This window comes from Orbicella faveolata, unplaced genomic scaffold, assembly GCF_042242905.1.
Source record: "Orbicella faveolata isolate gen_17 unplaced genomic scaffold, um_ofav_v1 contig_24, whole genome shotgun sequence".
Lineage (NCBI taxonomy): Eukaryota > Metazoa > Cnidaria > Anthozoa > Scleractinia > Merulinidae > Orbicella > Orbicella faveolata.
Genome location: NW_028301552.1, coordinates 3,771,551 through 3,794,118, shown reverse-complemented (window position 1 = coordinate 3,794,118; position 22,568 = coordinate 3,771,551). Strand labels below are relative to the sequence as shown.

At 38.7% G+C, this 22,568-nt stretch overlaps 2 protein-coding genes across 2 annotated transcripts; both read left to right on the top strand.

Moving 5' to 3' along the window:
• Positions 1-1,046: 1,046 nt before the first annotated feature.
• Positions 1,047-18,297, top strand: LOC110042538 (metastasis-associated protein MTA3-like). Its single transcript, XM_089291712.1, has 21 exons — positions 1,047-1,263; positions 1,827-1,894; positions 1,991-2,084; positions 3,557-3,686; positions 4,977-5,040; positions 5,259-5,376; positions 5,938-6,040; positions 6,817-6,916; positions 8,154-8,271; positions 8,401-8,471; positions 8,828-8,902; positions 9,247-9,305; positions 9,636-9,745; positions 10,758-10,871; positions 11,063-11,143; positions 11,704-11,768; positions 13,117-13,333; positions 14,004-14,432; positions 14,785-14,874; positions 15,287-15,764; positions 16,988-18,297. The coding sequence occupies exons 1-21, from the start codon at positions 1,230-1,232 to the stop codon at positions 17,145-17,147; spliced, it is 2,778 nt and encodes a 925-aa protein (XP_089147838.1). The 5' UTR covers positions 1,047-1,229; the 3' UTR covers positions 17,148-18,297.
• A 1,671-nt stretch (positions 18,298-19,968) lies between these two features.
• Positions 19,969-21,955, top strand: LOC110042545 (uncharacterized). Its single transcript, XM_020747928.2, has one exon. It carries the CDS (start codon positions 20,018-20,020, stop codon positions 20,738-20,740), a length of 723 nt encoding a protein of 240 aa, XP_020603587.1. The 5' UTR covers positions 19,969-20,017; the 3' UTR covers positions 20,741-21,955.
• The last annotated feature ends 613 nt before the right edge of the window (positions 21,956-22,568 follow it).

Sequence of the window (22,568 nt, the reverse complement as noted above, 5' to 3'; positions counted from 1 at the left end):
TCCAGATTGCTCGGGAAAACTGTGCAATGCTTATTATTTCAAGTTATGCAATACTGCTTGTCTGAAGAAGTGAAATTGTGTTACCGAAATGAAATATCGGAACATATTGTTCCAAGCAGTATAACACAGTACCATTAACCCCCTCCGGATTTCATATGAGATTCTTTATGCTAAAATCCGGCTATTTATGTGTTTTAACTTTTGCTAACCCGTCGTATGCCTCTTACTTGTTGAGTAAGAAAGAAAGTGCTGATTGTCTGTCCCGGAGTCCACTGTCCAAAATATTCCTTTGTGGTATTGTAATACGAGACATCACGATGAAGACTCCGCCTTTCCAAGACTCTCAAATGTCACAACGGACAACACGCACGTATCAAACAGGATTTTACCGGTTAATCTCGTATGAGCGACAATTGAATTGTAGTGTGACGTCACGATGTAAAGGTGTCACTTTGCAAACGGCATTCGCGAAACGAAACTCGAAGAAAACGTGTGTTCAGAAAATTTTGAATTAAACTCGTTCCTTCTGCCGTTCAATTTTTAAACCTGAGGTTTTTGTGGACGCTTTAGAGTGTAAAATTATTCATTGCAATAATGGAAACTAGAAGCTGTTTCGATTTCTGTTGCGAACTGTCATCGCTAATTGGTTTAGCAAAAGACGCTTCATGGTATAAACTTCTTGGAATAAACCTTTTGAGAATAAGAAGATTTTGAACGCGAAATCTGGAAGAGTCATGGTACTCAGCACAACATCTAGCGGAAAGAAAATTGAGAGGTCAAAGAAATATTGTCAAAATTGTAAACACGATTTATGGCTATTGAAGGCCGTGACCAACACGAATGCGATTTGCGTTATGGCGGCTCGAGAGCCAATCAAAGTCGAGGACGGTTGGGTGTGTGTCAGTTACAATTGCAACGGGTAAACACACAAACAAGCTGTCAATCACGCTTACGTCATTCTAAACAATCCGAAGATTCACGAGTGAATGCGATCATTCACGAGTTTGCGCACCTGTGCTCTGCAGAATCTTCGTGACAATATTCGGCGAAAGCGTTCCGTTCGTGACGTCAAAAGACGCGTGGTTCGCTTGAGGGCGAACAATAATGGCCGCGTTCGTGTGGTGAATGACGTTTTCGGCGGAATAGTGCACAGGCTCCATGAAAAACTTGACATTTGTAATTCTTATTGATCGAAGTTTCGAATAAGAAACTCCCGCCATTAGGGAATCATGGCGAACGCATCAAATGTTTTCCGGGTTGGAGGTGAGTGCGATCACACTAGAACTTCAGGGAATTTTTCACTGAAATACGTGAACTTCCCTCCTCGTAAAATTGTATCAGATGGCGCTTTTGTCCTTGAATTTTGAATGCTTCATGTCTTGTGTGTACCCCAACTAGGAAGTAATAGTATTTCTGTGATGAAAGTGAGAGATTTTTTTATGCGCGGACGATTGCGTTATTTTGCCCGTTTGCCGGGAGGATGAACAAAAGCTCCGTACGGTGTACGAGTGTTGTCGGGGACTTCACTGTTATCCTTCTTTACCAGAAAACCCGAGGGAAGTCTCGCGCAATTGGGTTCTTGTAACCGGCAAATTAAGGGCTGTATGGAAGAAATTGATTTCATTGGTGAGGGACGAAAGGAAAACCGAAAAACTTTTCGAATCGTCATTTCTTGTCTGTTGATTTCGTGCGCGCGGTTACCAGCTTAGCGGCTGTCTTGTGTCTTCGTGACCATGTGCGTTTTTTCCGTTGCTGAACGTGTTTTGGACGAAATTAGAGAGTTTTATACAACTTAACAGTGTTAACCAACTTTTCTTTATTCACAGATTACGTATATGTTGAAACCAACCCGGCGTTACCGTATCAAATACGAAGAATTGAGGAGTTGACTAAGGTAAAAATTTAAGGTGGCTCTGAGCCTATATTCATGAATATGTTAATTACGCGCGGACATGTGGAAATTAAGGAATCTTTGATCTTGTTCTTTTAGACTAGTAATGGACAAGTGGAGGCCAAAGTTCAGTGTTTCTATAGAAAGAGAGATTTATCATCAGCCCTTGCCATGCAGGCTGAAAAACATTTGTGTAAGTTAAGTTTAGTTAAATGTTGTACTTTGGGGACATCTGTTGCCTGGAAAGTACTCCCATATTTTTTGTAATTTTCATTGTAGCAAAATGTCTCTTTGTGTTAACCATGTTATCAAACAAGTTACTAATTAGATGCTGAAATTTTGGATAATTAAACTCATTTCCTTACTTTGTCATAATAATATGAAAAATGTCCTGTTCTCCAAGCAAAGCTCTTATTCTTAATTCATCATAATTACCTTTATGATCCACATCCAAGCATGTGAAAAGTTTTCCTGAAATGCACAGCTACGGTAAAATTCCAGATTTGATTGGTTTTCTGCAATTTAATTCATGCCCAGTTGAGTGGACTATTGAGGTCGTACATCACTGCACATGTAGTCAGGGCCATAGCTAGTAAAAGCAAACCAAGGCACTTGCCTCAGTCATCTTTTTCCTTTTTGTTGCTTGTAATCATCATAAACACCCTAAATACCTAGGAAGAGAATTTTACCATGCACTTTGCCTCAGTCATAATGTTTTCATGGATACTGCCTCAGTTTTTTTTCTGGCCATGGCCCTTGTAGTAGTTGAAATTCCTCTCAAGGGTTGTAACAAGTAAATGTTTAGTAGTGGATTCAAGCAAGGCGTTACATAAGAAGACAATGGAGGGAACTATGGACGGGAGGTTATTAGAGTTCCAAGTAGGAATTTAGTGTTATGTTATGTCATTGCATAGTAAATATTCCAAATTCCTTAAATTGATGACATGTAAACGCCCTTTCAGATCAAATGTCAAACGATAATCTCATATTTCAATGGAAGGGTACTAACTGTATTTCACATGCTGGAATAATCCCAGGCCAGTCTGTTAGTTAACAGGAATAGGAAGTATATCTGCTCTCTCATCAAGAGGAATGGTGAAATAGAGATTAAAATTGCAGCGTTCTTTTGAGAAGACTGTTTTAACATTCAGTCTGGGTTTTTAGCTATATTTGGTAAGCAGTAGGTAAAATGCAGACACTGAAAATAAAAACAGGTAAAATTGAACACTGAAAATAGAATTCTTGCTGGTAGCTGTTAGCAGCTGCAAGTACGACCTGTGACCAGTACTACTTGATTAAATTCTCTTTCTTTAAAGAAGCTATGTCACGGTTTACGCATCTTGAAAAGTTTTTTAAGTTCATCTTTTGTAATCTGTGTTAGTCTTCTCCTTCCCTGACCATGCTTGTTCCTTAATAGTTTATTATTATTATCTCTTTGGTGTTTTTCCTCCTTAGTTAACTAATATTCTCAGGTTTCCTTCAATCTGAAGGTAATTTTGTATGTGGCCAAAACAACTTGAAATACTGTCACTGAGCTCCTCTAATGTCTAATTTAAGCATTTTTAAGATTCCAGAATGCATGGATTTGATGGTTTTGTGTCTTGTTTCGAAGTTCTTGGTAGTGTGTGTTGGTAATATTTGTGCTTGATTCTATCTTTCCTACAGTGCAAGCTGAGGAAGATGCAGAAATTGAAATGGGGGATAGTGAAATGGAAGATGTGCTAAGACATCAGCTGAGTCACAGAGAAGTTTTCTTGTCTAGACAGTATGAAAACATTAATGCCAACACCATAAGGTACATCTAAATTAAAACATTGATAAACTCAAATTTCATCCAAAATCTTTAAATCATAAAGGCATTTTAACCCAAGCAGTCCCATACCTGATCAAAGTCTAATTTCTCAATACAGCATTGATAAAATTGTCAATACTGGTGAACTTGAAAAGAATGTCATTATCTATTTTACTGTGATTCAGGTTCCGCCATAATAGTTTTATATATATTTCAATGAGAAAGACACTTAAGTTACATACTTTTTGCTGTTGTGAATATTTTAATGTGAATTCAGAAATGAGAGACTGTAGAGATCTTTAATATGGTTTTCTTTTAGTACGACATGTAACCATGCACTTTAAGACCATGAATGTTAAAACCTCAGGTTAAACTAACAGCAAATTGTCCACTCCCTTAAAACGGTCAGGTCTAAATTCTGGCATACACTGCTTATGCAAATTTAGTGGTTTTGTTCAAATCACTAGTGGTCCATGTATATGTTGTGAGTCAAAAAACTGGACTCAGGTGTTACAGACAGCAAACAAGTCGATCATATGAGAAATTAATAATTTTTTGTTTTCATTTTTATACATGTACATATACTTATTGAAAAGAGTTTCTGTTAGGGTTTTATTTGACCAGTAAAAAAAAGCATGGTTTATATATTCAGCCGTAAAAATTTGAACAAAATGAACAAGAATTGGCAGGGGAAATGTTTCATTTAATAATAAGTACAGGAACCCCTCCACAGGGATTAAAATTTCATCGAACAATATCGAAATACATTTCTATAACTAATATGTACATATATTATACTCCAAAATAACATTGCATGCACAAAATACATTTTCCATTGCACAGATATTCCTCAATAGGCTAGCATCTCTATGTTTACATCTATATCTATGCATATTAATAATTAATATGGACTGGTTGGGTAATCAGCAAAGCATACTCACATAGGCTATGAACCACTTTTAAATCTCTCTTCCAAGAGAAATAATGGTGAAGCCCAGATTTAAAAAAGGTTGAAATATTGCGCTTGTCTTTGGTATGATTTAATATTATTTTGCAAGTGTAAAGAAGAGTGGATGATATAGACATGTGCATTGCAATTAATGCATATAGTATAATGCAAGTTACTTTTCGTGAAGTATGTCAATGACTGTTTCTGGAAAGTTTTTGTTTGGTCATGTGATATCCTGTCAGAAAAACTGGCAAGTTGTATGGTATACTTTGATTTTGTGAATATTGTGGGCTAAATATATGGGAGGAATTCAGTTTTTCATACTGTGCATTTTTGTGTTTTAGGGGAAAGTGTTTGGTGACACTTTACAATGAAGCAGAAGTGTTACCAAAATATTTAGAAAAGGAGGTGTGTTTGTGTGTTATTACATTCAGTACTTTTAGTTAAAATTGTCTACATCATTGAGGTCTGGATAATAGTATTGAGATTCAGCCATTAACTAATTTTTTGTGTTATCTTCCATTGTAAAATTGGGCAAAATCCTGAGTGATCACGTGCTCTATTATAGTGGTCATGTGTTCTATTATAGTGATTGAGGGTGATCAGGTGTCCTATTCCCCTTACAGGACTGGTTTCACTACTTTCTGGTTTATGATCCTCAACAAAAAACCTTGGTAGCAGACAGAGGAGAGATGGGAATTGGGACAGCATATCAAGCTCAAGTGCCTAAAACAGCAAGAAGAGGTAGAGGTCACTCAAAAAAACATTCCATTTGCTTGTGTACTTCAATTAGCTTTTTTAAGAAATCTTCGGCAAATGTGTTCTGAGGCGGGGATTGAGCGGGATGGAAAGAGCTTGTGAGAGATATAAGATACTGCCATGCATACTGTACAAGTAGCTGTGTCAGCAAAAACATGCCTGAAAAGTTCTTGAACCCAGCAGCAATTTGTTTCTCCCTAGAATTTGTTGTATTTCATAGTGTCTAGTTCCATGCATGCCTCTTGTATTCCTATTTAGTAAAATCCCCCTCTTTGACAATAAGTTCACAGGAATATCTTTCAAATTTATATATTAGTACAAGGGTTATTTCAGAAATTAACAGAACACATACGCGGATAGTTTTTTGGCCCAAATTATTGTTAATGTGAATGTTGTCTTGGTAAAAATAATAATTATTGTAGGGCTTCAAGATGATAGAGATCTTGTTAAGCTCACAAGAGTTATTTCAGTAGTTGACAGTACACACATATTTTTCACCTCAAATTATTTTTAATGCAAATGTTGTCTTGGTAAAAATACTTGTAGGACTTCAAGATGATAGAGATCTTGCTAAGCTGGAGACTTTGGTTTGGGATCCAAACAATCCTCTACAGGAACAACACGTTGACCAGTTTCTTGTGATTGCAAGGTACCATGAAATTCCAAGTTGTCTTGATTTGCATTTCAGTCCAACCATTTTTCTTTTGCTTTCATGGAAGTGACCTGGCTGGTTGCTTAATTGAAGTGCAATAGAACACCATTAGTCCAGTCACCAACGGACCACAAATATCTCCAGGGCCATATTGTTGGGGTGGCTGTATTTAAGGTGTTCTCATAATAAGAAAATGACTGACTGAGCTATTGTTCAGACCAGAATAAAGTGGCCATAACAACGAGGTGACTGTATTATTGGGGTGGCTGTAAGACAGGGTTCCACTGTAGTTTAAAACAGTGAGCTGGTTGTGTTTTTTTGAGAACCTCCAGATTGAATCTTGGTGAACATGGGCAGTCAAGGAGTAAACAGGGCTCACTTTTTTTTTTTTTTTACAAAACTGTTAATATGTATTTATTATTGATATTTTGGTAGTATAAATGCAGATGTTCATGTATTAGAGAATAAAACAGTGCTGACTAAGTCACTAAAAACAGACAAGTGTATTCATGTAAGCTTCTGTCTGAACTGACATGGAATGGATCATTCTGGTTGCCATAATTTATTCAATATCATTCCAAATACATACATCTAAAAATTGCTGCAGTCTAATGTTCACACTTTTGTTTCATTGGGAATTAGTTAGGCAGATATGTTTCTTTCTGAAGTCCATATGTTGAGTTGGTCAGGTGATGCTGTACCTACCTTCTAGTCCTATCAAACTTGAAAAACTGCTTGGTCATGATCAATATTGGTTCTTATTTGAATTGTAGATCTGTTGGTACATTTGCAAGGGCTCTGGATTGTAGCAGTTCGGTAAAGCAGCCCAGCTTGCACATGAGTGCTGCAGCAGCATCAAGGGACATTACATTGGTGAGTTTGTTAATTCATACCCTGCAGGTCTATAAATTAGTCTTAGTTCCAGGTTTTACTTGTTTGAGACATATTTCCATAATGCTCTAGGGGTATCATTGGGCAACCATGAGCTCAGTATTTTCTTAGAATATCTCCATGCATGTTAAATAGCCTGGATAAACATGGGGTCTCTCTTTCTTTAGTCAACTGTTTTATTTCTCGAGTGATGTCTGAGATATTCCACCCAAAAACATCCATGGAGATCTACATCTATAAAGAGATAGTTTGATGTCTTGGATAGTTGTTGGCTGTGGTTGCAAATGTAGTGAAAAATTTGAATCTGAGTAGCAACCATTCATTTATTCATGGATCTCTTTAGAAAAAAATTTAGGGCATATTACTGACATTACCTGAGCAGAGAAAGACTTGAGTGTGTGAAAAGGATTGAGTTACATGTATGTCATGTCATGCATGACTGATAGAAACCAACATAACATTTATTAGTAGAAATATTTCACTCAATAATAACTTGTTTACTGCTGAGGCTTATAAAATGTTCTTTAGCCAATGCTAAATATAGTATGCAAATACTAGTTACTAGAAGATTGTTATTGCATATTTTTGATGTTTTGAATTGCAAAGCTGACTGATAGTTTGATTTACATATTGCTTTTGTATTGCATTTCATTTCAAACTGGTTTTAGCTTGTCTGTATATTGCTAGTTTGTTGCTTGTACCTATAATTTGTTAGAAAATTCAGTTCACCATCTGTCTATTGGTGGTCAGTAATATCAATATTTCTGTTAACTGCTCAGGTATACCATAGTTGAAATGCACATAGTAATAATAATGGATGCTGAGCTAAATTGACACGTTTATGCATTTATTCTGCTTTGGAAAGTTCTAGAAGCATCCCTGCATAGATTTAACCTTATAGTACATGTACACTGTGTAGACAAATTAGTTTTTGAAATGGTGTGAGAAAAGTCTTGTTTTTTTAGTAAGCCTGAGATGGACATTTGTCCAGGTTGACAATTTCTTGCCTGCCATACCCTTGATCTAGAAGCTTCTCATATTTTAGGAGAAAACAAACCAAAAAACATTGACAATCAAAACCATAGTTTTCATTGCCTTTTTTTTTTAAATAATAATATTTAGACTTGAATATGTTGGCATAAACTGTAGCTCCTTAACCTGTACATGTATTCATATTGAACTAGTCTGAAATGTTAAGTTTAATTTTTCTTTGTTTTAGTCTCATGCAATGTGTGCTCTACATAACAATGGTTATAATGTGAGCAAGGCAATAGCTAGTCTAGTTCCTGCAGGGGGACCCATCCTGTGCCGTGATGAGATGGAGGAGTGGTCAGCAGGTCAGTCAATACTTCACATATTTTGCATACATGTGTGATTATAAATGAGTGTTTAATATTGTAATTTTTGAATTCATGGTATATGGTGCAATTTATAGTTCATAACATTTTGTCTATGATTTATCATAGGTGAGGCAAATCTGTTTGAAGAAGCCCTTCAGAAGTATGGAAAAGATTTTACTGACATTCAGAAAGACTTTGTGAGTAGTAATTTGTAGAGATCCTTCTTGGTTAATTTAATTGAACTAGCTCAGAATAAATCTCTATCTCACCAGCTTTGCATGCTGCTCCTGCCCTATTTTAGAAATTTTCCGTACTTCAAAACTTATTGAAAAGCTTGTGAGGTGAGATAAAAGTGTGAATATGATGGTGTGACCTAAGGGAAATTAACGCGATGTATGCTAAGGAAAACAAGTTATTAAACCTGTAGAATGTAAAAGAGAATGACAGATAATAAACAATTCATCTTAGAGAATTTTGCAAAATAGAGAGAATATTTATTGGTTACTTTTATGTAAACTGAATCTGGTCTAATTCTTGGAGTCTTTTTTTTTAGCTTCCATGGAAGAGTCTTTCAAGTATAGTGGAATATTATTACATGTGGAAAACCACAGACAGATATCTACAACAGGTTAGCTTTAAAATTAATGAGAAACACTCTACAAGGATTATTAATATTACTTAGTTTGTTGTCTAAATGTATTGTTATAAATGCTCTTAGATGACATTTGTACCTCATGAACATGACAACAAAATTTTAACATGGTATGTGGGTATGGTATTTTGACATACCATATATACTAACAAGGAACTATTTCAACAGGCTTTGGTATGTGTGCCATTTTTTTTCTCAGTCATGTAAATGGGCCTTTGGTTATTCAGTAGGTGTGGGTAAGAAAGGCACTGTAAACATGCTCACGCTAGTGGGACTAATTTTATAATTTTCTTAATGGTTTTGTTTTAATCTGTTTACAGAAACGACTGAAAGCAGTTTCAAAGGAATGTAATTTAACACAGATATACATACCTGGCCTGTAAGTGGTTAATTATGTATCATTTGAATTCTTTGCCAGGATTTTGTGGAGACTGGACAAATTCTGCTTCATCTTACAGTCAAATCCCCTTGACAAACACCTCCTATAAGTGGCCACCTCTCATATCTGCGTAGGTGGATCTCACAAACACACATGCTCATAATTTTTTCTTTACACAGATACATGTACCTCTCATAATTGGGCACATTTTTTGGAACACATTTTGTGGGATGTGAATGACTTCATATTACTGACCATTTGTTTCCATGGCACAGTCAATTAGATAAAGATGAGTTTTTTGGGTGACAAAAATCACATTTTCTGTTTCAGTGGTGGAAACACGACCCAGTCAGGGAAAAAGCAAACATCAACCATTATTTTGACTCCACCACCGGGTGTGGCAACCAATCTTTTTGGTGTGTCATGTGAAAGCTGTTACGGTAAGAACATGGCTTTAATTGATTTAATATCATTATTAAATACTGAATAACTCACTTGCATAGTGAACAATTATTGTTCCATGACTGTGCGTTGGATATGAGTTGGCTATAACCATCTCATTCATCTCATATTAAGTGTCCAACAAGCTTGAGTGGAATCATGTTTTATTTAAAAGGCCCCCAAAATGGGCAAAACTTTAAGTGCCCATAATGTCAATTTGTTTTTCACTCATCTAATTCTACATTTCACCTAATGAAGTTCTGCGAAAAAATTTTTTGATTTGGATAAAATGCAATTTTCTTACGAATTTTTACAAGTTCAAAATTCTATTTGCTTGCGGCCAACCCCTGCTGCTGATCACAAGAATAATGTGCTCAAAATGGCCACGTGACTGATGTCTGTGACGTAGGTTCAGGAACCTGCGATGAAGACTGATGTTCTTTTCTGGATCATTAATGTTGTTACAAAGAGTGGCAACGCACCTTTCTGGCATTTTCAACTAAATGGAGACAACTCTGAAGCAAAATGCCCACTTGTTTTCAAGTCAGATAAGTCACAACCCAAATCACGTGTCCCTGAACCTACGTCATGACTCACTTCAAACCGAGGAAGACTGCTGCAAATGGTGGACCAAAATGGCAGCAAATTTGAACGTCTTTAAAAAAATATTTAAAAACTTGCATTTTATGCAAATTGAAAATTTTTTTTCAAGAAAGTTAATTGGGTGTTATGAAGAATCAGATGAGAAAGCAAAAAAATTGACTTTATGGCCACTTTAACTAAAATAAAAACACCCTGAACAATCAGCATACTCTTGCCGTATTTGTAGAGCATGGTACAAAAGCCTTTTCAGTGATGCTCTATAGAGTGTATGTATGTATGCATGGTATAATGGCTCATAACCCATGATGGCTAAGCCAATGAAAACTCTCAAATTTCATCATCCAATGATCCAGTTTTTAACAATCACAATACAACACTGGACTTGTAACATTTGTGTTTGAACCACAGGAACATCATCCCAACAATGGTATCCCTGGGGAGTTCCAAATTCTCAGCACAAGTTCTGGCTTTGCACACTGTGCTGGATTTACTGGAAGAAATATGGTGGCTTGAAAAGACCAGGTATTTACATGGTGTTCCTGCTTACATTTATGCTGCATTGCCAAGGACTGTTGAATGCCTGATGTCCCTGTTTACGCAATGGGGTTGGATTGGCCATATGGAGAGAGAACCCTGTTTCCTTGCAGCTAGGACCACATCTGTTAAAAATGTTTGCTTGACAGTAACTTTTGATTTAAATTTATTTTAATCAGACGGATTATCTGGAAAGTCTCATGGCAGCCTGCAGCCAAGTTACACATGCAGAGTTTGTGGGAAGGTCTTCAACAGAGCAGGTTTGAATTTTATTTGTTCCTTCTGTAATGTAAATCAATGCGCTACAGGTTAACAGTCATTTAAAAATACATGTAGTGTACTCAAAACATCTGTGGATAACACACACTACAATGTTTGTTTAGTCAATGTCATTATAAATTATATTGATGGGTAACATCAGAGACCCTCAGTATGTGGATTATTGCAAGGTAGTCTTGGGGTAAATCCGAATGTTCTAATTGGTTCTTTCTTGCTCCGGATATTGCCATATGGACTATTTCCATGGAAACAGTTATATGTATAAGCTGTGTAAATTAACTTGCCCGGGGTCGTCTCTGTGTGGATCTGACTGCTTGGTCCATACTGCTATGACCTCAAGCCAATATTTCTTAGTATGGTCCTCTTGCTCAGTCAGTAAGAGGTTAATATTTGTAAATTCATGTGATGCAGATGTAGATATGAAGGGCTACATTTTCACAATACTCTGTAAACGATATGTATTCCTGATGCTACCCTGTGCTTATTACAACATTTTTGCGAGTTCTTGTACAAAAAAAAAATGTTTATTGTCTCTGAACAGAGCGCCTGTCCAGTCACATGGGAACACACAAGATGTACAAGTGTGGGGTGTCAAGGTGTGATAAGGTAACAATGTGACATTTCAAGTGTTCACTTGTAATAACAGCTGACAAAAAGTATTCACTTGACTCTGAAGATGACTTCCGCTCAGGTTGTCAAAACGTCAGTCATCAACAACAGCTCTTTTCAGAACTACCCTCACCCAGACAATCACACTATATGAACTACTGATACTCCTGGGTTCAAACCATTTACTAAATAAAAGCTGAATTGAATAGAAATTAATAATACCCTGCCTTTATTACACACCAGATGAATTAACAAATCAAGAAACAATTTATTGAAACTCAAAATGGGCTAATGAAGAGTATATCGATCAAATTTTCTGTCCTGTTCTTCCCACCACTGACAACAAATGTCAACTACTGGACAAAATGGTTGACCATGCAGAATTTGTGGCCTTGAAGCTACAAGTTTGGTGTTTTTACAGTGTATGACTGTAGAATGTTATTCTAAGTTTGTGCCATCTCAGGATCTCTAATGTACTTATAGACTACAACAAATATGACCGGCTACAAGAACAGTTTTGCCTGCCTAGTTTGACCTTCCAGCAAAAAGTTTTTCTAACAAAGAAGTTCAGTTCAAATAGTTTTGCCTGCCTGTAAAAACCAGTTGACCTTCTGCTGAAAATGTTAATGAAACCCTTGTAAATCAATAAATACAATATCATGTCCTTTTCTGAAGAAGAGAAAGGCAGCATGGCTGAGTGGTTTAGGGTGTTGATGTTCTAATCTGTGGGTCCCGGGTTCAAGGCCTCCACCCTGCCGCTAGCGGGATTTGTTTCTCGGTAGTCCTGAGTTCAAATCCTCGGTTGCGCTAGTTCTACAATACTCGCAATAAAGATACTATAAAGCTCGCCAAAATCCAATACAATCGGGGAAAACAACGTTCACGGTACCACTGTTTCAAAGACTTCAATGAGTTAGAGAGAACTGTAAGAAACTCAGCAAGTTTGCCAATTTTTAAGAAGTGTCTTTTTTCTGCTTTTTATAATTAATTTTTTTTTTTTTTTAATCTCTGTAGTGTATATGTTGTAAATATTTATTTATTTCGGTTTTAGCTCTAATTAATAGATTTTAATTGTATCATTATATAGTATATATCTAGTATTAGGACCTCTATGTAAACCACTTTTAGTGATGGAGCTTCCTAATAAAAGATTGTTACTACTAAATAGCCAACTGGTCTGCCTCCTGCCAGTTGGGATTTTTAACTATGTTATATTTATTTGAAATATTTGTTCCCTTGTTTCATGTTTACATTTTACAAAGGAATACGTAGAGCACAATTTGCAAAGTTGTGATGGTCTCTTCCTATTCATAACGATATGGGCTCAATTAATGTTTATGTACAGGTGTTTAATTCCCGTCCAAACCTCACGCGGCACCTGACAGCCGTGCATGGATACAGACCTCCCAGCCCACGTAAACTCAAGCCCAGGTCACCATTCTATATCAAATCCACTCCATTGACCAGACTAGCTCGGAGGCTCTGCCAGGATCTCTATAACAAAGTACATCACTGCCGAGTTCCTGGGGGCACGCTCAATATCCAAGAAATCAGATCGCAGTGTAAGTCTTTCATCTTACTTTCCCACCTTTATTGATCAATAATCAATTTGCTAAACTATACACTATACATTGCATGGCCCCAGAAGCTTACAGCTTTAATTATTACCATGGATAAATAAAGTTTATTGTATTTGTATTTGTACTTGTTATGTTATGGAACATAGAATAAAAAATTCTAGCTTTCAGCCACCTGTAACAACAACAACAGCAACAACTTTATTAATGTAAAATAGCTGAGGGTGAAACCCTGTACTAATTGAGAGCACCTAAAAGTGAAGATTAAGGAACTATTTACAGCAGTAAAAATTAAAATTAAGGATCTATTTACAACTGTTAAACATTAAAATAAAAAGTAGACATCTATATACACCATTTGTAACTTTCAGTCGATGAAGGTACAGCCCTCAGTGGGAACAGAATGAATTGTGTATTCATTTCTTTGTTTTTAGAAGCTGTATTCCCTCAGTTAAAAGTTCAACAGCACGTAATATTTAGCCAGACGATTTTGACAACTTTTGTAGATTTTTACTGTGTGTTTATACCCTGCTAATATTCTGCGTAATTTCAGTCTTGTTTACATTGCAAGACCATTATTAACCTCTTGTTAGTTCTTGTGTCCCGTCATTGCTGTCAAAATAAGAATACTGAATAACTGAATCTTCATTTTCAGGTCTGAAGAGACTTGAGACACCTGAAGCAGACGCCATCATCAAGGCCAAGAAACAAATGAAGAAGCGAAAAATTCATGATGCTGTGGACAAGATCAAAGCAAACCCACCCAAACCACACAAGCCCCCCAAACCCCCAAAACCAACCCTACTACCACTCCCCAAGGAACATTCACCGACTTCGCCGCCCCCACCCACCCCCACTGGTCACTCTATTACCTCGCCCTCCAGAAAAATGATTCCCCCGTCTAAGAGTTATGTACCTATCCAGCCGACCCCGCCCAAGGCAAGTGATTGGAAGTATGCCGCCATACCTTCAGCTAAACCTGTTGTCCAGAGTCAACAGGTGCCACAGGCGACCTCTAATCACATGATGGCTAGGAAGCGATCACATGACAGCGGCAGCTCAGTACAACAGAATGGAATTGACGGTAAGATATGAGCAGGCGTTAGTCTGTGTCAGTAGTTCTCTGCGTCGTCATGCATCCCCAAGAAGCATTGCGTGACAATCTTATAAAGTTTTTCTGAAATCTAACTCAAACTTTTTTTGTACATCGCGGTGTCATAATTTGTAACAGTCAATAAAGCATCTGGTCTGCAAATCCTGTTAGAACACCCAAAACGGACCAAAAACGTCCTCCCTGGTGGCTATTGTCTTGCTTTGTGATTCGTTCATTGGCCAAGTGGAACAAAGTAACATTCCTTAGTTTTACATTGATGATTTATCCATTGGTCCTCGTCTGTCAGTCTAATCATGTCTGCTGTCTGTGTCCCTGTCTACAGGTCCGTCACCAAAACGACTAAGTGCAACTTCACCTTTAGGAAAAAAGGGCTGCGAGTGCACCTACTGCGGAAAGATCCTTCATAACCAAGGTGAGCAAATCCTCTCGTTACTCCCGTTTTTCTAGTAACTTATCAAACACGAAAGACCGTGTTTGACCTCATTTCCAAACGCCGAGAAGAGAGTTAAAAATACGACGTGCAGCGGAGTATTTTTGACGAACGTCGAGGTGTTTAGAAATGTGGTTAAATACTGTCTTGAGTGTTTGATATATCTTCTCAGTCCAAACTAAAACTGAGGAAAAAATTGAGAAATAAAATCCCAAAAATCTGTGCTAATTAAGATCAGATATTCAAACACCATCACGGTTATGATTTCCTTTGTTTAAACTTGATGAATTATGAATGAGTTTGAGAATTAACCAAATAGCAGTCTCCCTGACTGTTAGAAAGGAATTTCATTAAATCAGTACTGACTTGTTTTTTTGTTTTGTAATTTTTCCAGCGAGTCTGACTCACCACGAACAAACGATGCATGCGTCCACAGAGCCACCTAAACAGCGGTCGTATCCTGCATACTGTGACGTCAGTCCCGCTATAGGTCCCGGATCGACCAAGATCGTGCCGTATGCGCAGCACTCGGTGACGTCATACATTAATGGGCAGCTTCATTTAGAGCGAGCCATGAACAGTGTGCCAAATTACGCGGGGGTCCCTCCAGGGGCTGCAACCAAGCCTTACCTGCTTCCTAAGCCAGCACCGCCCCCGGCACCGGCGGTCAAAGGAAATCCCGAGGGAGGGCTGATTGTGAATTCAGTGGCCGCTCCAGTGCCTAACAGGGTGATAGTGGGTCCGAACACCAAGCCTGTTGTTAACAGTAAGCCCAGTCAGGTTATCAAGTCTGTTGGGTCCAAGACTCAAGTCAATCCACAATTCATTGATCCACCCGAGGAGTTCCAGTTCCTGTCAAACAAACGCTCAAGGTAACATATCACCAAGCATGTAATCTTAGAGTACTCGCTCACTAACGCACCTGTCCCATACTCGCCTGCTCACTCATCCCTCCCATATTCGCTTACTCACTCACCCATCCCAACGCCTAATCCCCATACAGTGGAACACCATCTTACGGGCACCTCGTTAATACGGTTCCTCGTAGTCGTTATTACGGTCACTTTGTTCTGGCCTGACCAAAAGCTCAGTCAGTCATTTTCTTATTTAGAGAACCCCTTTAAGACGGCCACCCTGCAAATTCGGCCAGATTTCTGTGGCGCTTCGGAGAAAGGAGTAACGGCGTTCCATTGTGTTTGGAACGGAACAAACTGTATCTTAACTGTAGTAACATTGAAATAAAACCTCTTCTTTTTACGCAAAGCATTTAGCAATGAGGTGCTCTTCTCTTTTATCCCCGCCACAAACAAAACTAACATTTGATCGCAATCTACCCGCAAAGCAGACAGAAAGCAGTAGCAAGAGAACGCGACAATACTTTCTAATGGCTGGTTTTTAATCGACCCTTAATCATGGGTGTTAGATCATAAAAGGGAAACGCCAAATGTATGGCGAAAGGGGCACTTCCGAGTTGCCTTTTGCCTCTGTTTCAAACCGAGTCTTCGTGCAAAACCATTCTTATGGAAATGGTACCGCCTTCAGATTCATTTTCATGCAAATCAAACGCATTTTTATGTGAAATGTTTTGCTTGAGGACTCGTTATGAATCAGAGGCACAAGGTAACTCGGAAATGGCCCATTGCGTTTTATCTCTCTGGCTTTCAAACATCGTACCTCTGAAGAGAAAATTAACATCCTGTATAAAGTACTTGTACAGTACAGCACTGATGCATCACGGTACTCTCTGCGGATTGAACGCTTTTTTGTGTTTTTCAATCGTTTCACATTGAACAGAAATCATATAGGTGCAATTGAAGGGGTGTGTGAAAAAAAAAAGACCCAAGTGACTTTTGATCTCGTGTCAAATTCTCCTTTGTTCCTAGAAGGAAGTGAAAAGCAATTTGCTAGAAGAATCTTGCAGTCTATTAGATGTCACTTAAGGCTTTTTCCATGCTTCCCTTCAATATACTTAGTATTTTATATATTTAATATGTAAGAAAGGATATTTCCGTCCAATTCACCCTGTACTCCATAACTGATGAAAGGATTTTGTGAGGTCATTGTACTTATCATCCCGTTGAACCGTTTTTCACAGGAAAGCTCGCCGAGCTTTGTCAGTGGACGTGCAAAGAAGAGTGGCCAGGAAACCGTGGAAAGAAGTCAAATGTAGCGTCAATCTGCGTGCTCTTATCTACGCTATGCCAGTCCGTCAGGAAAATGAAACAGTGGAAGCAATAGTTATTGACGACGACTAACACGTTATTCATGAAGTCATATTGCGGTCAGCGGTTACTGCGTTTTTCTGGGTACTAGCGCCGTGAAAACCACAAGGATGCGACAAGTGCGAATCACATGATCGAATAACTGAATCACGTGCTTTATCTTTTGACACGAAGTGACTACAAGGATTGCATGGTGATAGTATGATAAATGTGATCGAGATGCTGTGATCACATGATGCATCCATAGACGCACGTGATGTAAGCTACTTAAATCACGCGACGATCACGCGGTGAAACCGACTTCAAAGATCACGTGATAAGTAAGAAGATTTAAGTGAAACTTTGTTTACAGTGCCGGTGTGAAGACTATTTCAATTTTCCTGGTGGACTATAACAAAGGGAAAAACTACGGGCTCCCTGTAAACAGACCAGAGGTTGCTATTTCCATTCGTAAGGATCAAGTCTGTTTATCTTGGAGTTGTGGTGTTGTAGAAATTCTTTTCACTTGACTTGAAAGATTGTTTTCGTTGACCTTGTGGGTTTTGCTTACCGTGGAATGGTCTTGTTTTCTCAGGCGTTTAGTAACTGTATAAAGAGCATTAACAAAGAAGTATATATAATTCATATCTGCGCGGGAAGACCTTAAAGTGTTTTGCAAACATTGTATAATAATTACGAGTTATTCCTTTTATAACGAGAGAGCTATCTATTGTATCAGATTTTTATTTTAAAGTACTTTGTCTGTCAGTGTTATGAAATGTATGTAATTATTTATTTGGTCTTTGGCAAGACCGTAAGTGCCTTTAGACGGTCTTTAAGCTGAACTGCAGTTTTGGCTTTTGTGTTGCCATGAAAACAACAGGCTCCATTTGTGTTCTGCCACTGACTTACCGCAAGGGAAATTTTTGTTATGCGAATTCAGCAACGAATTGCATTTACCTTTGGTGCCTAAAAAACCTTGCTTTTCCGAACTTGGGTTTCCAGGCAATTATCACTCGCTGACTTCGGAAAGAGCCTAAAAGCGTTCGGCATTTCTCGGCAGCTCATCGTAATACGAAGGATATCATTGGATAGACAGAGTCACGTGGATTTTTCAACTGTAACAAACTGTAACTGATATTCTAAGAAGACTGCTGCTGGAAAACATTCGAGTAAACAAAATAAATTGTATATAGTTATTAGAGAGTATAGCGGTTATTTGCGTAAGGAGTTGAAACTTCGAATAGTGTGTTTTATCGTCACTTACTGAGGATTTTGCGTGAATGAACAAATGTAATACAATAACACGGCTCAGCTTTCTTTGAATATGATCCCGGACATTTCATGACGACCCAAATAAGGGTCGTGACGGGTCCGGTGAAGAAATGCTGTTCGGCAGTTAGCATTGTGGGATTTAAGTGTGAGTTTTTCAGGCGCCAGGATAATCCTGAGTTACTGCAAAACGTTCGGGAAAGGATGTCCTCCGTTAATCGCCAAGAAGCGCCCGTGAAACGTGTGCGTGAAAACGAAGAAAGGATTCCTCTGGTCCCGACATACCACCCCCTGAGTTCGCGCGTTAAGCACATTTTGGTCAACAACTTTAACATCCCGACGAGAGACATTGCGATTGCAGCAAATCTTCCCAGCTCCACCTGTAGTTGCACATTGACGCGATTGCAGCCTGAGATATCCTGGTATCCACCTCTAACAGGTCTCAGGCAGAGGTACCGGGAACTTTCTCATGCCAACATCTCCGCTGCCGCCCTTGCCTATACACAACGTCCAACGACCATGTACATGGACCCAAGTGGTCAACCACTATCCGCGAACGCTTTATGTGTAAATCAAAGAACGTTGTGTACTGCATCTCGTGCCGTGGATGCCCCATCAGTGAGACGGGTCGTACTCTACGCGAACGTTTCTGCGAACATCTTCGGAGCGTTCAAAAGAACTCTTGTGGTTTCACGGTCCCAGAGCACTTAAACTCTCCCAGGCACTGTCTATCAGACATCGCTGTAAGAGGTCTAAGGAAGTGCACTGGCTTTAGTTTGGCACTATGCAACCAGAGAGCCTAAATAATGTTTTCAATTTCTCGTAAACGGGGCGCGCGCGTCTGGTCTCTGCGTGCTTAGCCTCCGTTTAACAAATTGACGTTACTTTTTAATGCGTCTGTACTCTTATTGATGACAAATTGCGTCATAACATTGTCAAAGTGGCTGTGGAACCACGAGCCGCAGGCGAGTGGTTTCGCAGTAAACTTTGACAATGTTTATGACGAAATTTATCTTCAATAAGAGGACAGACGCATCAAAAACTGACGCCAATTTGTTTTTTAACCAGACCCCAAAATGGTCAAATACCGGGAATAAATGAGGGAAAAGACGCCGTAAACTTGCCGTAAACAAAAATAAGTGAATTTTATTCAAAATGACGCGAACATTGTCAATTTTGATTGGCTACTTAAAAAAGTCCACAAAATCTCATCTCATTGACGGCTTAAAGTTGAACTTGACAGTTATTGTAAAAACGTTACTTTCAAATGAACATCCGCGCGCGCCAACCGAACAGGTTTCACACTGAAGAGGGGCTATGCCCGAAACGTTTTTGATTTTTCACAAGATGACACTAGCACTTTGACACATTTTTCAACGTTATCAGTTTTCAATTCTTTTGTCTCAGTATTATGCTTCAAATAATGTCGGCGTAAGGTGAAAATCCCTAATACAGAGTTACACCTCACAAAATACTTCAATTACAAGCACACCACAGTACAACCATAGGGACAAGCAAAAGTGCCCATGTTATGCAGAGCTATTATTTAACGAGGCTTGCTAGGGGAGGGGAAGACGGGGAGATGCGTTCCTTCTTAGTTAAACCTGGGGACGAGGCTGCATTTCCTCCTTATTCAAAGCTATTCAATCAACATGGAGGATAGTCCACGCATTCCCTCGATCGTAAAACTCAATGTGGGCGGTCACCACTTCACAGCAAGCGTTCAAACGCTAACCAAAGATCCAAAGTCGATGCTGGCAGCCATGTTTTCAGGGAAGTTTGAGATGAAACCTTATGAAGACGACGCGTTCTTTATCGACCGAGATGGAACTCATTTCCGGTTTATACTGAATTATCTTCGCACTGGAAAATTAACTTTGCCTGAAGGAGCAACATTCCTGAAGGAACTGCAGGAAGAAGCTGAATTTTATCAGATCCAGGGAATGCTGATGGAGTTGAAGAGTCTTACCAGCACGAGCACGACCCCGAGCACGAGCACAACCGTAAAACTCAACGTTGGCGGAGAGTTCTTCACAACGGATCGTCAAACGCTGACCAGAGATCCATCCTCAGTCCTGGCAGCCATGTTTTCAACCGGGCCCCATCGTGATCCATTTTTCGACCCTATGGATTATGGGGTGAAACCACAACCATCTGACGACGGTTCGTTCTTCATTGACCGAGACGGAAAACACTTTAGGATTGTCCTCAATTATCTTCGCAATAAAGAGTTGATTTTACCAGAAGATGCAAGTGATACCTTCCTCAAAGAGCTTGAAGCAGAAGCTAAGTTTTACAAGATACGGGGAATGAGAAATGAATTAGAAGAGATTTTGGAAAATCGAAGGCGAAAAGCCAGAGCTAAGTTCTTTTAAGTTTTTTAGAGTAGCAGATATATATCTGAAAGCAACGGACTTTGACATTTTTAGTTTCACGCCGTCAGGTTTCTTGCGAGCGCTAAAAGGGCAAGCTACCTAGGAAATTGTCAATTAGAAAACGCCGTTTCCAGCGTTTCTAGGACCCAAGAATCAGTTTCCTAGGCAAGACTGGAGTTCACTTGAATTCTCTTGAAAAGGTAGATTTTTAATAAACATGGACGGTTAGTAGAAGAAGGAAGCGGGAGGGGGGGGGGGGGGGGGAAGGGGGAAATGGCAACAACAGAATTTGCAGTTGCATGTATATCATTCGAACATCGGATTGCGTTTTAAGTTTGAAATTGTAAACTTTGCCAGCTCAGCTTTTCAATACATCAAGGTCAGAACCAGAAGTTTATGAGATGTTTTAGTCCAAACAGAGAAAAAAAACCCTGAATATTTGGTATCAAAGTATCGGACATGAAATTGTAAAACAGCTAAACCAAACGTGCTCGTGGGTTAGAGTAAAACTAAGAAAAATATTAAAAACATAAAAGCTAATCAATTATCTAATTTACATGCAATTTTAAACATAAATTAATCATTCAAAATTATAATTACATATTACGTTAATATTATAGTCGTAGCCTGATGAGGGGCAGACAGCGTAAGCCATGTCCGGAAATATTCCAAGCATCTCGAGATAACCTTGCGGTGAGCCATCAAAATTCACGCCCTTTGACGCTTGGAAAATAACGTGACACCCCGCTTTAGGCTTCGATCGGACTACGTTAATCAAATAGCTAAGGAAATAGGTAAGTCAGCTAAACGATGCTCTTCGTGAAATACTATATATACTATATTTTTGAAGTCCGATCTTATATCCTGGTTGTAAAATGTCCCCTCTCCCCTTATCAGTAGTCAGTCCTACAGTTAGCAGTGTAATTGAAGAATTTTTTTCATTTTCATTTAATTCTTAATGTTATGTTATTGGACTATACTGGAAATCATTTTTTTCATATATTAATGTAAGATCATATGCTTTGTTGAAACATTGCAATTTTACAGTTCAATGTTTAAAAAAACTACTGTAGAATTTCGTAATGGCTGATTGTTGACAGTAGAAGTCAAAGCCAAGTTTTTACTGGATTGTGAATAGTTGCGTAGTTAGTTGATAATTACTGGATTGTAATTGATATTTGAGAGAAAAGTAAAATTTTTATTGTTTTACAAAAAGTGGAATCGACTTCGACGATGCATCGAAGAAAAGTCTGATGCTTAGGCCCCTACGCCGGAGGAATTTGAAAACGTAGCTTTATTTCTACGGTCAGGCCTACCGTCCACACTAATTCGTCACGAAAATGGAGCTTTTCGAAAACCTTCTTCAACGCCAGCTTGTCGTTTCCATGTGGACGGAAAACATTCGCGATAATCATGGATTTTTCCTCAAATACCAATCCAAAATGACCGCTGATTGTTGCGTTTTCAAATTCCTCCGGTCTAGTGTGGACAGAAAACATTCGATGCGTTTTCGGAGTGAAACCTCCGTTTTCAAATTCCTCCGGCGTAGTGTGGACGGAAAACATTTGATGCGTTTTCAGAGTAAAATCTCCGTTTTCAAATTCCTGCCGCGTAGTGTGGACGGGTCCCTAGTAAATAGTTTGCTTGCACACACCAGTGCAGTACTGTCGCGTGCAAGTGTTCAATTGGACCAGGCTAGGGTCCATCTCTTTGTAGCGGATTTCGACCGCCTTTGCGAAATGAGACCCCTAGGAAAAGTCGAAGAGCGAAAAGTAATCATGTTTAACTTTCGCGCACTTGTGGTTTTAAAATATAAATGGTTGAAACA

Bases quoted from the DNA above. Each gene is read 5' to 3' on its own strand.
- LOC110042538 (XM_089291712.1), top strand. From the start codon at position 1,230: ATGGCGAACGCATCAAATGTTTTCCGGGTTGGAG. The intron at 8,272-8,400 runs GTCAGTCAATAC...GATTTATCATAG, and splicing joins GATGGAGGAGTGGTCAGCAG to GTGAGGCAAATCTGTTTGAA. The intron at 11,144-11,703 runs GTTTGAATTTTA...GTCTCTGAACAG, and splicing joins GAAGGTCTTCAACAGAGCAG to AGCGCCTGTCCAGTCACATG.
- LOC110042545 (XM_020747928.2), top strand. From the start codon at position 20,018: ATGGAGGATAGTCCACGCATTCCCTCGATCGTAAAACTCAATGTGGGC.